The 15727-nt window shown below is 44.3% G+C and overlaps 1 protein-coding gene across 1 annotated transcript in view; it reads right to left on the reverse strand.

Annotated features, from left to right (window-relative positions):
• Window positions 1-9429: 9429 nt before the first annotated feature.
• LOC310862175 (DDB1- and CUL4-associated factor 1-like) overlaps window positions 9430-15727 on the reverse strand; it is a 92225-nt gene continuing 85927 nt past the window's right edge. The window contains 3 exon segments of the mRNA XM_083769908.1: window positions 9430-10142; window positions 11114-11269; window positions 12229-12319. Coding sequence (XP_083626034.1) covers window positions 10087-10142; window positions 11114-11269; window positions 12229-12319 — 303 coding nt within the window. The 3' untranslated portion in view covers window positions 9430-10086.

Genomic DNA, 15727 nt, shown 5'->3' on the forward strand with positions numbered 1-15727 from the left:
GATCCGTTAGAGGCTACACAGCAGACACACACGGATACATCCATGATCAGATACGGTGGAACTGGAGCTTCTGTCCCCGCCGTAGAGCAGCCTAGAGGCGGCTAGGCTAGAGCCGCTACTACCACAACACACACACACACTATAGATCCATCCATGATGGCCTCGGGTCGCTCCACGGAGCCTGTGGACAGTTTGCAGATCTGTTGGCAGACACACACACAGATCCATCCAGGAATCTGCTCCGTGTTAGCCTGCAGTCAGACAGCTTGTAGATCTGCTGTTATAGTTAGGAAGGAAGGAGGCTAGCAGAGGAGACGGATATCTCTCCTAGACCGTCCGACCACACACACACACACACACACATCTGTGGGAGTCCAAACGGAACCGAATGGACCGCAGTGATATCCTATAGCCGTGCCGCTTCCCTACATGGTGGAGGAAGGAGCCGTCCTCCTCCTCCTCATCATCAGGTCTCCATTAGATAACCACATCCTCATGATGAATTGAAGAACCGCCTCCATAACGTAATGCTGAGCAGAGGAGAGAGACCATGTGATTGTTCCTTCATTCAATTAAATACAGCTGCTGTTGTTATATTTATGACGCTGTAGATGATGATCCCTCTCTCTCCGTGCGTCTATGTCTCTCTCTCTCTCTCTCTCTCTCTCTCTCTCTCTCTCTCTCTCTCCGTGCGTCTCTCTCTCTCTCTCACTCTCTCCCCCCCCCCCTCTCTCTCTCTCTCTCTCTCTCTACCCCTCTCTCTCTCCCTCTCTCTCTCTCTCTCTCTCTCTCTCTCTCTCTCTCTCTCTCTCTCTCTCTCTCTCTCTCTCCTCTCTCTTCTCTCTCTCTCTCTCTCTCTCTCCGATCTGATGCAGTGAGTCTCTCTCTCTCTCCTCGAAAACCGCGTGCGCGCCGCGCGTCCACGGTCCTCCACCTCCTACGGGGAACCGCGCTCGCGCACGCAGCAGCACGCACGCAACACGTACGCAACACGCGTCGCACGGCGAAAATGAAATTTCTCCAAACCAAACGCCAGTAGTAATAATATTATTATCCAAGCATCTCCGTTTCTTACCTTAACTTTCTCCTTTGTCTCCTCCTGATCGGCGACATGTTGCATTTGTGTGTTTTCTTCTATTTACGTCTAGTTGTTAAAGTTAAAGTCTTAGTCTCTCGTCGTGACGCCGAGATGTTTCTGTTCCGTTCTGTTCTGATTCTGAATCTAACACAGCTGAGACGCTCTGTGTGTGTGTGTGTGTGTGTGTGTGTGTGTGTGTGTGTTGTGTGTGTGTGTGTGGTGTTGTGTGTGTGTGTGTGTGTGTGTGTGTGTGTGTGTGTGTGTGCGGTAACCTGAGTCCGCCACGCGGTGGCACTATTGAGTCAGTTATGTGTAGCATGAACGTAGACATCTGCCGCGTTTGTCAAAACTAGAGAAAGAAATACAGAATGCTTTACTTTAAAAAAGTACATTTTCTTTTCTTTGTCGAGGTTATAAATTGCTACACAAACATTATGATAACTTTTTTTATTTTATATAAAACAAAAAAGGTGAAAGAAACCCCTAAAACTGATGGAAAACATCTGGAAATAAAACGGTGTCCAAATAAGGACGATGGGCAGCCAAACCTTATCACATTGTCATTCATTGATTGATTGAAATATGTATTAACCCATTCTGACCTGAGATCAGATTCATACGAGGTTTCCACTGGACACACACTGGGGTCTGATTAACCCATTCTTGACCTGAGATCAGATTCATACGAGGTTTCCACTGGACACACACTGGTCTGATTAACAGTTTGCAGAATTACAGTAGGGGGCCTACATTTCAAGCACAATTAACTCAATACAAAGACTGTGAGTGGACGACCCAATAAAGCATTACACTTGTTTACAAGAGGGTCACCTTGTTCAAATCATCAAAACATTTCGAGACGTACAAATAGACACTTCTATATATAGTCAAAGAACAGAACAGGAATTCATCATAAGGAGGTAAAAATGGAAAAGAAACATATACAGTGAGGGGAAAAGGGTGGTGGGATTTAGATTTTAAGGGGGCCAGTTTCGAATTGCAGCCGTCCGTATAGGTGCCCGTTGAGAGCGGTTTTGAAGGAGTCAAGGGATTCACATGTCTTAATGACTGTTGGTAGGGCGTTCCACATGTTGGAGGGCATAGGAGCAAATAATAATGTAGTCCCTTGTTTGTGCCGAATCTGGGTTGCACATGGTTTGTTGAGCTCCCGCAGAGGCCCCCACACAGGAAAGAGAACATCTCACGTCCTTTAGGCCTAAGTCTACTTTGGGAGACATAGAAAAATGTCTTTATGTTCAAAGATATGCACTATGTTCAACGTAAGGGGACCTCAATGAGAAGATACACACTATGTTCAACGTAAGGGACCTCAATGAGAAGATACACACTATGTTCACGTAAGGGACCTCAATGAGAAGATACACACTATGTTCAACGTAAGGGGACCTCAATGAGAAGATACACACTATGTTCAACGTAAGGGACCTCAATGAGAAGATACACACTATGTTCAACGTAAGGGGACCTCAATGAGAAGATACACACTATGTTCAACGTAAGGGACCTCAATGAGAAGATACACACTATGTTCAACGTAAGGGGACCTCAATGAGAAGATACACACTATGTTCAACGTAAGGGACCTCAATGAGAAGATACACACTATGTTCAACGTAAGGGGACCTCAATGAGAAGATACACACTATGTTCAACGTAAGGGACCTCAATGAGAAGATACACACTATGTTCAACGTAAGGGGACCTCAATGAGAAGATACACACTATGTTCAACGTAAGGGGACCTCAATGAGAAGATACACACTATGTTCAACATAAGGGGACCTCAATGAGAAGATACACACTATATTCAACGTAAGGGACCTCAATGAGAAGATACACACTGTGTTCAACGTAAGGGACCTCAATGAGAAGATACACACTGTGTTCAACGTAAGGGGCCTCAATGAGAAGATACACACTATGTTCAACGTAAGGGGACCTCAATGAGAAGATACACACTATGTTCAACGTAAGGGACCTCAATGAGAAGATACACACTATGTTCAACGTAAGGGACCTCAATGAGAAGATACACACTATGTTCAACGTAAGGGACCTCAATGAGAAGATACACACTGTGTTCAACGTAAGGGACCTCAATGAGAAGATACACACTATGTTCAACGTAAGGGACCTCAATGAGAAGATACACACTATGTTCAACATAAGGGGACCTCAATGAGAAGATACACACTATGTTCAACGTAAGGGACCTCAATGAGAAGATACGCACTATGTTCAACGTAAGGGACCTCAATGAGAAGATACACACTATGTTCAACGTAAGGGGACCTCAATGAGAAGATACACACTATGTTCAACGTAAGGGACCTCAATGAGAAGATACACACTATGTTCAACGTAAGGGGACCTCAATGAGAAGATACACACTATGTTCAACGTAAGGGGACCTCAATGAGAAGATACACACTATGTTCAACGTAAGGGACCTCAATGAGAAGATACGCACTATGTTCAACGTAAGGGACCTCAATAAGAAGATACGCACTATGTTCAACGTAAGGGACCTCAATGAGAAGCTACACACTATGTTCAACGTAAGGGACCTCAATGAGAAGATACACACTATGTTCAACGTAAGGGGACCTCAATGAGAAGATACACACTATGTTCAACGTAAGGGACCTCAATGAGAAGATACGCACTATGTTCAACATAAGGGGACCTCAATGAGAAGATACACACTATGTTCAACGTAAGGGACCTCAATGAGAAGATACACACTGTGTTCAACGTAAGGGACCTCAATGAGAAGATACACACTGTGTTCAACGTAAGGGACCTCAATGAGAAGATACACACTATGTTCAACGTAAGGGACCTCAATGAGAAGATACACACTGTGTTCAACGTAAGGGACCTCAATGAGAAGATACACACTATGTTCAACGTAAGGGACCTCAATGAGAAGATACACACTATGTTCAACGTAAGGGACCTCAATGAGAAGATACACACTATGTTCAACGTAAGGGACCTCAATGAGAAGATACACACTATGTTCAACGTAAGGGGACCTCAATGAGAAGATACACACTGTGTTCAACGTAAGGGGACCTCAATGAGAAGATACACACTATGTTCAACGTAAGGGGACCTCAATGAGAAGATACACACTATGTTCAACGTAAGGGGACCTCAATGGGAAGCAAAATGAGCCCCCAATTCAGTTCCCTGTTTGAAGAAATGTTTGTGGTCAACCCAGCAAATCCTTTTCTTAAACACATTAAACTATGGAAACGTTTTGTGGATGATGTATTCATGGATATGACAAGGTTCTGAGAACACTCTTTACCTTTCTTTACCTATGTAAACAGTTGTCATGAACATCTAAAATGTACTATCTGCCATGACCTCTGCCATGACCTGCAGGAAATCAATGTTCTTGACATACTCACAGAGAGAGATGGTAATAGTTTTCCACTGACCTCTATAGAAAGTGTTCCTATCTACAGGCCCATTCCTTCCAGTGTTGTTTTTGGCATCAAATTTCTATTTTAGTTTTAGTCGTTGTCTCTTGAATAGTTTTCACTTCGTTTTAGTCACATTTTAGTCACCTGGAATGTTCTAGTGTTTAGTCTAGTTTTAGTCGACTAAATGTCATACGATTTTAGTCGACTAAATCTACAGTTGATTTAGTCGACTAAAATGTGTTTTGACAGGCCTTGATGTCGTTGTAATGACATATTTTACACTTTGGTTGCATGCTGAAAATAGCAGATATACAATCTCACAACGCGTCGCAGCGCGACGTGTTGTGAGATTGTATATCTGCTATTTTCAGCATGCAACCCAGCATAAAACTGGATCTCTTGTCCACTAGTCCCTTAATAACATTTTAGTCTAGTTTTTATTTGTTGACGAAATTGTCAGTATATTTAGTCTTAGTCATCATAGATTCGTTTTTATTTAGTTTTAGTCGGTGGAAAAAGGTAGTCGACGAACATTTTTCGTCTTAGTTTTAGTCGACGAAAACAACACTGGATGGGAGGGGCACCAAAATGTGGTGTTTTGTTTGGTTAATGGGGACACTCCCTTAGTATAAATGTTCACATGCATGTTCACATGTATGTTCACATGTATGTTCACATGTATGTTCACATGTATGTTCACATGACCTGATGGACAAACCTTTGTGTGTGTATGTTCACATGACCTGATGGACAAACCTTTGTGTGTGTATGTTCACATGTATGTTCACATGTATGTTCACATGCATGTTCACATGACCTGATGGACAAACCTTTGTGTATGCATGTTCACATGTATGTTCACATGTATGTTCACATGTATGTTCACATGCATGTTCACATGTATGTTCACATGTATGTTCACATGTATGTTCACATGCATGTTCACATGTATGTTCACATGTATGTTCACATGTATGTTCACATGTATGTTCACATGTATGTTCACATGCATGTTCACATGTATGTTCACATGACCTGATGGACAAACCTTTGTGTGTGTATGTTCACATGTATGTTCACATGTATGTTCACATGACCTGATGGACAAACCTTTGTGTGTGTATGTTCACATGTATGTTCACATGTATGTTCACATGACCTGATGGACAAACCTTTGTGTGTGTATGTTCACATGTATGTTCACATGCATGTTCACATGTATGTTCACATGTATGTTCACATGACCTGATGGACAAACCTTTGTGTGTGTATGTTCACATGTATGTTCACATGCATGTTCACATGCATGTTCACATGTATGTTCACATGTATGTTCACATGACCTGATGGACAGACCTTTGTGTATGTATGTTCACATGTATGTTCACATGACCTGATGAAGATCAAATAGATGGAAACGTTGTCAGCATTTCAATAAAGAACGTCTTGCTGTAACCTGTGGTGTGCAACAGGGCACCCCTCTGCAGCCCTTCATCAGAAACAGAAACAAAATGAATCATTTCGATGTTTTATTTATAGCAAAAATACTTTAGATACATACAAGCTGTACAGAAACGCTTTTCAAGAAGGATCGCCATAAAGGCTTCCTTTAAGTAACAAAAACAAGTAGGAAGGAACACGTCAAAACAGACGGGCAGAAAACAGAGAAACCTCGACACTGCTTTGAATGAAATATGAATTTGTTTTGAGCGAGTACTTTTCACAGAATGATTCTGAAGTACTTGTTTAATGAGTACTCTTCACAGAATGATTCTGAAGTACTTGTTAAATGAGTACTCTTCACAGAATGATTCTGAAGTACTTGTTAAATGAGTACTCTTCACAGAATGATTCTGAAGACACCACAGAGCAAAAGAAAAAGAAAACGCTAAATCCATCCAAGTCAACAAAGTGCAGTATTTCTCCACCTCCACAGTTTCTATCTCTCGCTAGTATAGTTAAGTATTACTAGTAGTATTACTAGAAGTAGTACTAGTAGTGTTACTAGAAGTAGTACTAGTAGTTAAGTAGTAAAGAGCGATCAAACACATGTGGAATCTAATAGTTTAGGATAAAAAGGTGTAAAGTGAAAAAGGTGTGATGTTTACCACCCATGATGCACAGTAAGGCTATTGATAGCATCGTTAGCATCATTAGCATCGTTACTACTCTTATGATGCACAGTAAGGCTATCGATAGCATCGTTAGCATCATTAGCATCGTTACTACTCTTATGATGCACAGTAAGGCTATCGATAGCATCATTAGCATCGTTACAACTCTCATGATGCACCGTAAGGCTATCAATAGCATCATTAGCATCGTTACAACTCTCATGATGAACTGTAAGGCTATCAATAGCATCATTAGCATCGTTACCACTCTCATGATGCACCGTAAGGCTATCAATAGCATCATTAGCATCGTTACAACTCTCATGATGCACCGTAAGGCTATCAATAGCATCATTAGCATCGTTACAACTCTCATGATGCACCGTAAGGCTATCAATAGCATCGTTACCACTCTTATGATGCACCGTAAGGCTGTAGAATAGCAGTGTTAGCGTCGTTACCACTCATGACGGATCGTAAGGCATTGAAACGGGGTTGAAATGGTCAATCGGGCGTCTCTGGGACAGATGACCGCTGATTGGTCCTTATGGGGGCGTGGTCTGGGACAGATGACCACTGATTGGTCCTTATGGGTTCTATGGGGGCGTGGCCCGGTGGTGCGGCGGTGACACCAACTAGCTTTTCCTCCCGGCTTTCTCCGTATAGTTTGGTCTGTGGGCGAAAAGTGGGCGTAACGTGTGTTCGTTGCACACCGGTAGCTAGCTGCCTCCTACTGGTGAAAAGTGGGCGTAACGTGTGTTCGTTGCACACCGGTAGCTAGCTGCCTCCTACTGGTGAAAAGTGGGCGTAACGTGCAACACATGGATTTACACTACATCTGCACATACGCACAGCCAGGAGTTGGCGACAGACGGTGGCGTCTTTCCGACAGACGGTGGCGTCTTTCAGACAGACAGTGGCGTCTTTCAGACAGACGGTGGCGTCTTTCCGACAGACGGTGGCGTCTTTCAGACAGACGGTGGCGTCTTTCAGACAGACGGTGGCGTCTTTCCGACAGACGGTGGCGTCTTTCCGACAGACGGTGGCGTCTTTCAGACAGACGGTGGCGTCTTTCAGACAGACGGTGGCGTCTTTTCGACCTAAATGTCTGTCCTGAAAATGAAGTGTCGACAACTTTTTTTTCCCACTCAGCTAAAAGTATGAGATGGTAAATATGGTCATGTGACATTTCGTAAGAAGCGCGATGCGACAAGGTATCATGTGACTTTAGTCCCTTAGCTTAAAAAAAAGAAAGCATTGGTCGCCTTGCCACTCCAAACCACTAGGAGGCGCTCACGAGTCACGCATGCATGTTTTTGAAGGCAGGATCCTCTATAAACTGGACCGGATCCTGAATCAACTGGACCGGATCCTGAATCAACAGGACCGGATCCTGAATCAACTGGACCGGATCCTGAATCAACTGGACCGGATCCTGAATCAACTGGACCGGATCCTGAATCAACTGGACCGGATCCTGTATCAACTGGACCGGATCCTGTTTAAACTGGAATGGATCCTGTTTAAACTGGAATGGATCCTGTATCAACTGGAATGGATCCTGTTTAAACTGAACTGGATCCTGTATCAACTGGACTGGATCCTGTTTAAACTGAACTGGATCCTGTTTAAACTGGACCGGATCCTATATCAACTGGAATGGATCCTGTATCAACTGGAATGGATCCTGTATCAATAACAAAATGGCATTGATGATTTGTTAAAAAACAAACAAATAATGATAAGAATCCACTTCCTCGTCTTGAAACTGCAACGTGATTTCAGTCAAACGGACAATTTGTTTCCTTTTTCTTTTCTTTTTTCTTTTTTTACTCATTTTTATTTTCTTTTTTTAATAAAACTATATAATATACAATCTGTTTTCTTCTTCTTTTTTTAACCCATAACAAAGTTCTGTCTGTGTTCCGTGGTCCTCCACTCTGTGAACTACACATCCCACAATGCTTTGCTTGTGGAAGGAAGTGTGCACATCTTCCACCGTGGTGTGTGTGTGTGTGTGTGTGTGTGTGTGTGTGTGTGTGTGTGTGTGTGGGGGGGGGGGGGGGGGGTGTACTGATTGAACTGGCAGTGCTGTAAAAAGTTCAGCTCCCAAGCATCGGTTCTGTCTGCCTGTCTGTCTGTCTGTCTGTCTGTGTCTCCTGAATCACATGTTCATGTGAGCGGTCCTGTTCCTAATTGTTATAAACTTCTAGATCCACTCAGTGTTTCATATCTCGGGTGTAAAGGACCCGTTAGCTAGTTAGTCTGATTCAGTAATGTGTCTTTATGTATGGTGTAAAGGACCCGTTAGTTAGTTAGTCTGATTCAGTAATGTGTCTTTATGTATGGTGTAAAGGACCCGTTAGTTAGTTAGTCTGATTCAGTAATGTGTCTTTATGTATGGTGTAAAGGACCCGTTAGTTAGTTAGTCTGATTCAGTAATGTGTCTTTATGTATGGTGTAAAGGACCCGTTAGCTAGTTAGTCTGATTCAGTAATGTGTCTTTATGTATGGTGTAAAGGACCCGTTAGTTAGTTAGTCTGATTCAGTAATGTGTCTTTATGTATGGTGTAAAGCGTCCCATTAGTTAGTTAGTCTGATTCAGTAATGTGTCTTTATGTATGGTGTAAAGCGTCCCGTTAGTTAGTCTGATTCAGTAATGTGTCTTTATGTATGGTGTAAAGGACCCGTTAGCTAGTTAGTCTGATTCAGTAATGTGTCTTTATGTATGGTGTAAAGGACCCGTTAGTTAGTTAGTCTGATTCAGTAATGTGTCTTTATGTATGGTGTAAAGGACCCGTTAGCTAGTAGTCTGATTCAGTAATGTGTCTTTATGTATGGTGTAAAGGACCCGTTAGCTAGTCTGATTCAGTAATGTGTCTTTATGTATGGTGTAAAGGACCCGTTAGCTAGTTAGTCTGATTCAGTAATGTGTCTTTATGTATGGTGTAAAGGACCCGTTAGCTAGTTAGTCTGATTCAGTAATGTGTCTTTATGTATGGTGTAAAGGACCCGTTAGCTAGTTAGTCTGATTCAGTAATGTGTCTTTATGTATGGTGTAAAGGACCCGTTAGCTAGTTAGTCTGATTCAGTAATGTGTCTTTTCTTTTGTCTGTGTCTTTTGCAGGGGGAGGGGTCGCCGTTCCTCCAGTCTGCTGTTATTAGAATGTCGACAATACTAAGGTGGTCGTAGTTTGAAAGGAATCTTTCAAACTACGACCAAAATATGAGTGTAAACAGGCACAGACAGACAGACAGACAGACAGATCTAAGGCCCGATGAGGGATGAGATGTCTTTAAAGTTCTTCCTTCTTCTAGACCAACGCAGCCGTCACTGGTTGAGGGATAGGATGGTGATGTCACTGGTTGAGGGATAGGTTGGTGATGTCACTCGTTGAGGGATAGGATGGTGATGTCACTGGTTGAGGGGATGATGATGTCACTCGTTGAGGGATAATATGATGTCATCCTCGAGGTCAGAGTTGTCGTCGCTGTCTGTTGGTTTGATAAACACAACAGGATGTAGATTCAGAGACAGTTTTTGTGGCTCAGTAATAAGTAAGTACTACAGTATAAGTAAGTGCACGTGGGATCCGTATGTATGCCGTCTAACAAAATAATAATAATATAATGTTTTATTTGCATCCTTGTTCCCTCGTTTTGGCACAGGCAGTTCGTGGAGAGAAGAACGAGGTCCCGTGTTATCGGCATACTGTGTTACGTTATAGTATAGTACGTAACGTACTATACTATAACGTAACACACAGTATGCATACTGTGTGTTACACTGCTTAACACACAGTATGCATACTGTGTGTTACACTGCTTAACACACAGTATGCATACTGTGTGTTACACTGCTTAACACACAGTATGCATACTGTGTGTTACACTGCTTAACACACAGTATGCATACTGTGTGTTACACTGCTTAACACACAGTATGCATACTGTGTGTTACACTGCTTAACACACAGTATGCATACTGTGCGTTACACTGCTTAACACACAGTATGTGTTAAGCAGTGTAACACACAGTATGCATACTGTGTTACGTTATAGTATAGTACGTAACGTACTATACTATAACGTAACACACAGTATGCATACTGTGTGTTAAGCAGTGTAACACACAGTATGCATACTGTGTGTTAAGCAGTGTAACACACAGTATGCATACTGTGGGTTAAGCAGTGTAACACACAGTATGCATACTGTGTGTTAAGCAGTGTAACACACAGTATGCATACTGTGTGTTAAGCAGTGTAACACACAGTATGCATACTGTGTGTTAAGCAGTGTAACACACAGTATGCATACTGTGTGTTAAGCAGTGTAACACACAGTATGCATACTGTGTGTTAAGCAGTGTAACACACAGTATGCATACTGTGTGTTAAGCAGTGTAACACACAGTATGCATACTGTGCGTTACGCAGTGAGACGTCGGGTCTTAACGACGTTACCGTTGTCTCCGCCCAGATCCACGTCCTCGTTGTCGGAGTCGTCTTCGTCGTCGTCGTCATCGTCGTCGTCGTCTCCCTCCCCGTCCTCCTCTAGGAGGCGCTCTACCTCCTCGTCATCGGAGGGAGTGAAGTCATCGTTCCCCTCCTCCTCCTCTCCTGGGTTTAGGGGAGAAAAATAGAATATCACCATATTATTTGTTCATATACGACAATATGGACTTTACCCCCATTTTGGGGCGGGAACCCCTTTTGGTGTTTTAAAACATTACGTTATAATTTAGCCATTGAAAAATAGCAGATCACCATATTATTTGTTCATATACGACAATATGGACTTTACCCACTGACTTTAGGTCTGCTATTTTCAAATGCCTGTATCTCCAAATCGGCGCACTGAATGTCGTCTTCTGGTGAAAACGAGGTTTTTCAACGAGCCTGTAGCAGGCGCTGTGATGCTCGCGGTCAGGTTTTTTCTGCACCTGCGTTGAGTATCAGCCCTAGGGCGATATGTTACCTGTGTTGAGTATCAGCCCTAGGGCGATATGTTACCTGTGTTGAGTATCAGCCCTAGGGCGATATGTTACCTGTGTTGAGTATCAGCCCTAGGGCGATATGTTACCTGTGTTGAGTATCGGCCCTAGGGCGATATGTTACCTGTGTTGAGGATCAGCCCTAGGGCGATATGTTACCTGTGTTGAGTATCAGCCCTAGGGCGATATGTTACCTGTGTTGAGTATCGGCCCTAGGGCGATATGATGTTACCTGTGTTGAGTATCAGCCCTAGGGCGATATGATGTTACCTGTGTTGAGTATCGGCCCTAGGGCGATATGTTACCTGTGTTGAGTATCGGCCCTAGGGCGATATGTTACCTGTGTTGAGTATCAGCCCTAGGGCAATATGTTACCTGTGTTGAGTATCGGCCCTAGGGCGATACGTTACCTGCGTTAAGTATCAGCCCTAGGGCGATATGTTACCTGCGTTGAGTATCAGCCCTAGGGCGATATGTTACCTGTGTTGAGTATCAGCCCTAGGGCGATATGTTACCTGCGTTAAGTATCAGCCATAGGGCGATATGTTACCTGCGTTAAGTATCAGCCCTAGGGCGATATGTTACCTGCGTTGTCCATCTCAGTGACCAGAGGGTCAGTGTCCACCTCCTCGTCTGAGTCGTCCTCTTCATCATCGTCCTGGTCATCGTCTTCCTCCTGGTGGGGAGGGGGGGGGGGGGGGGGGGGGGGGGGGGGAGTGATGGTTTGTATATTTAGTGAGTCATATATTGTACAGTATGGACAGTATATTTATCATACTGTACAGTCTGATCCTAAAAGGCGACACAGAAATATAACATTGTAAGTCCGTAATGTTCTGAAAAAAAGCACAATTAAGTCGATGATCGCAATTATTTGTGTAATAATAATGAATTGCATTTTTATAGCGCTTTTCCAAGTGATCGAAGCGCTTTAAACGGTTCATTCAATCATTCATACATTGGGAGGTGAAGGTTCATTCATTCATACATTGGGAGGTGACGCAGTGAACAGTCGACGCCAGCGTCCTCACTTCAACACATTCACACACCGACGGTGGCGAGCTCACACCGACCGACTCACTGGAGGCAGTGTGAGGTTCAGTGTCTCATTGGAGGCAGTGTGGGGTTCAGTGTCTCATTGGAGGCAGGGTGGGGTTCAGTGTCTCATTGGAGGCAGTGTGGGGTTCAGTGTCTCATTGGAGGCAGTGTGGGGTTCAGTGTCTCATTGGAGGCAGTGTGGGGTTCAGTGTCTCATTGGAGGCAGGGTGGGGTTCAGTGTCTCATTGGAGACAGTGTGGGGTTCAGTGTCTCATTGGAGGCAGGGTGGGGTTCAGTGTCTCATTGGAGGCAGTGTGGGGTTCAGTGTCTCATTGGAGGCAGTGTGGGGTTCAGTGTCTCATTGGAGGCAGTGTGGGGTTCAGTGTCTCATTGGAGGCAGGGTGGGGTTCAGTGTCTCATTGGAGGCAGTGTGGGGTTCAGTGTCTCATTGGAGGCAGTGTGGGGTTCAGTGTCTCATTGGAGGCAGTGTGGGGTTCAGTGTCTCATTGGAGACAGTGTGGGGTTCAGTGTCTCATTGGAGGCAGTGTGGGGTTCAGTGTCTCATTGGAGGCAGTGTGGGGTTCAGTGTCTCATTGGAGGCAGTGTGGGGTTCAGTGTCTCATTGGAGGCAGGGTGGGTTCAGTGTCTTGCTCAAGGACACTTCCACATGTGGACAGGAGGAGCCGGGATTCGAACCACCGACCCAGGGATCATTGGACGACCTGCTCTACCTCCTGAGCCACAGCCGCCCTAACGATTATTATTAATATTATTATGTGACAAGTATTGGTGTGCTCCAACACATATAGAAAGAACTACTCACCTAATGCCCTGTAGGGCAGCTCTGGGTACTGCCCTGCACTGTCCAGGTCACCTGGTTGTTGACATCGTTGCCCAGGTCACCCAGAGGTCTGGTTGTTGATGTGAGTGACCCTCCTAGTGGAGACCACATCGTGGCCTTGTCCACACAGGTATGAGGAAACGCATCTTTAGCGTTATCACCAGGTGTGACCGTCCTTGGTGTTATCACCAGGTGCCTCTGTCAGGTACCTAAGCTCTTGTCAGGTGCCTAAGCTCTTGTCAGGTACCTACGCTCTTTTCAGGTACCTAAGCTCTTTTCAGGTACCTAAGCTCTTGTCGGTACCTAAGCTCTTGTCAGGTACCTAAGCTCTTGTCGGTACCTAAGCTCTTTTCAGGTACCTAAGCTCTTGTCAGGTACCTAAGCTCTTTTCAGGTACCTAAGCTCTTTTCGGTACCTAAGCTCTTTTCGGTACCTAAGCTCTTTCAGGTACCTAAGCTCTTGTCAGGTACCTAAGCTCTTGTCAGGTACCTAAGCTCTTGTCAGGTACCTACGCTCTTTTCAGGTACCTAAGCTCTTGTCGGTACCTAAGCTCTTGTCAGGTACCTAAGCTCTTGTCGGTACCTACGCTCTTTTCAGGTACCTAAGCTCTTGTCAGGTACCTAAGCTCTTTTCAGGTACCTAAGCTCTTTTCGGTACCTAAGCTCTTGTCAGGTACCTAAGCTCTTGTCAGGTACCTAAGCTCTTTTCAGGTACCTAAGCTCTTGTCAGGTACCTAAGCTCTTGTCAGGTACCTAAGCTCTTTTCGGTACCTAAGCTCTTGTCGGTACCTAAGCTCTTGTCAGGTACCTAAGCTCTTGTCAGGTACCTAAGCTCTTGTTGGTACCTAAGCTCTTTTCGGTACCTAAGCTCTTGTCAGGTACCTAAGCCCTTGTCAGGTACCTAAGCTCTTTTCAGGTACCTAAGCTCTTGTCAGGTACCTAAGCTCTTGTCAGGTACCTAAGCTCTTGTCAGGTACCTAAGCTCTTTTCGGTACCTAAGCTCTTGTCAGGTACCTAAGCTCTTTTCGGTACCTAAGCTCTTGTCAGGTACCTAAGCTCTTTTCGGTACCTAAGCTCTTGTCAGGTACCTAAGCTCTTTGTCTGTCTTTGTCTGTCTTGTCAGGTACCTAAGCTCTTTTCGGTACCTAAGCTCTTTTCAGGTACCTAAGCTCTTGTCAGGTACCTAAGCTCTTGTCGGTACCTAAGCTCTTTTCGGTACCTAAGCTCTTGTCAGGTACCTAAGCTCTTGTCAGGTACCTAAGCTCGTCAGGTACCTAAGCTCTTTTCGGTACCTAAGCTCTTGTCAGGTACCTAAGCTCTTTGTCTGTCTTTGTCTGTCTTTTCAGGTACCTAAGCTCTTGTCAGGTACCTAAGCTCTTGTCGGTACCTAAGCTCTTGTCAGGTACCTAAGCTCTTGTCAGGTACCTAAGCTCTTTTCAGGTACCTAAGCTCTTGTCAGGTACCTAAGCTCTTGTCAGGTACCTAAGCTCTTGTCAGGTACCTAAGCTCTTTTCAGGTACCTAAGCTCTTGTCAGGTACCTAAGCTCTTTTCGGTACCTAAGCTCTTGTCAGGTACCTAAGCTCTTTGTCTGTCTTTGTCTGTCTTTTCAGGTACCTAAGCTCTTGTCAGGTACCTAAGCTCTTGTCGGTACCTAAGCTCTTGTCAGGTACCTAAGCTCTTGTCAGGTACCTAAGCTCTTGTCAGGTACCTAAGCTCTTGTCAGGTACCTAAGCTCTTGTCAGGTACCTAAGCTCTTGTCAGGTACCTAAGCTCTTGTCAGGTACCTAAGCTCTTGTCAGGTACCTAAGCTCTTTTCAGGTACCTAAGCTCTTGTCAGGTACCTAAGCTCTTGTCAGGTACCTAAGCTCTTTTCGGTACCTAAGCTCTTGTCAGGTACCTAAGCTCTTTTCGGTACCTAAGCTCTTGTCAGGTACCTAAGCTCTTTGTCTGTCTTTGTCTGTCTTGTCAGGTACCTAAGCTCTTTTCGGTACCTAAGCTCTTTTCAGGTACCTAAGCTCTTTTCAGGTACCTAAGCTCTTTTCGGTACCTAAGCTCTTTTCGGGTACCTAAGCTCTTTTCGGTACCTAAGCTCTTGTCAGGTACCTAAGCTCTTGTCAGGTACCTAAGCTCTTTTCGGTACCTAAGCTCGTCAGGTACCTAAGCTCTTTTCGGTACCTAAGCTCTTGTCAGGTACCTAAGCTCTTT

Source organism: Protomyctophum parallelum, assembly GCF_964188405.1.
Source record: "Protomyctophum parallelum genome assembly, chromosome: 7".
Lineage (NCBI taxonomy): Eukaryota > Metazoa > Chordata > Actinopteri > Myctophiformes > Myctophidae > Protomyctophum > Protomyctophum parallelum.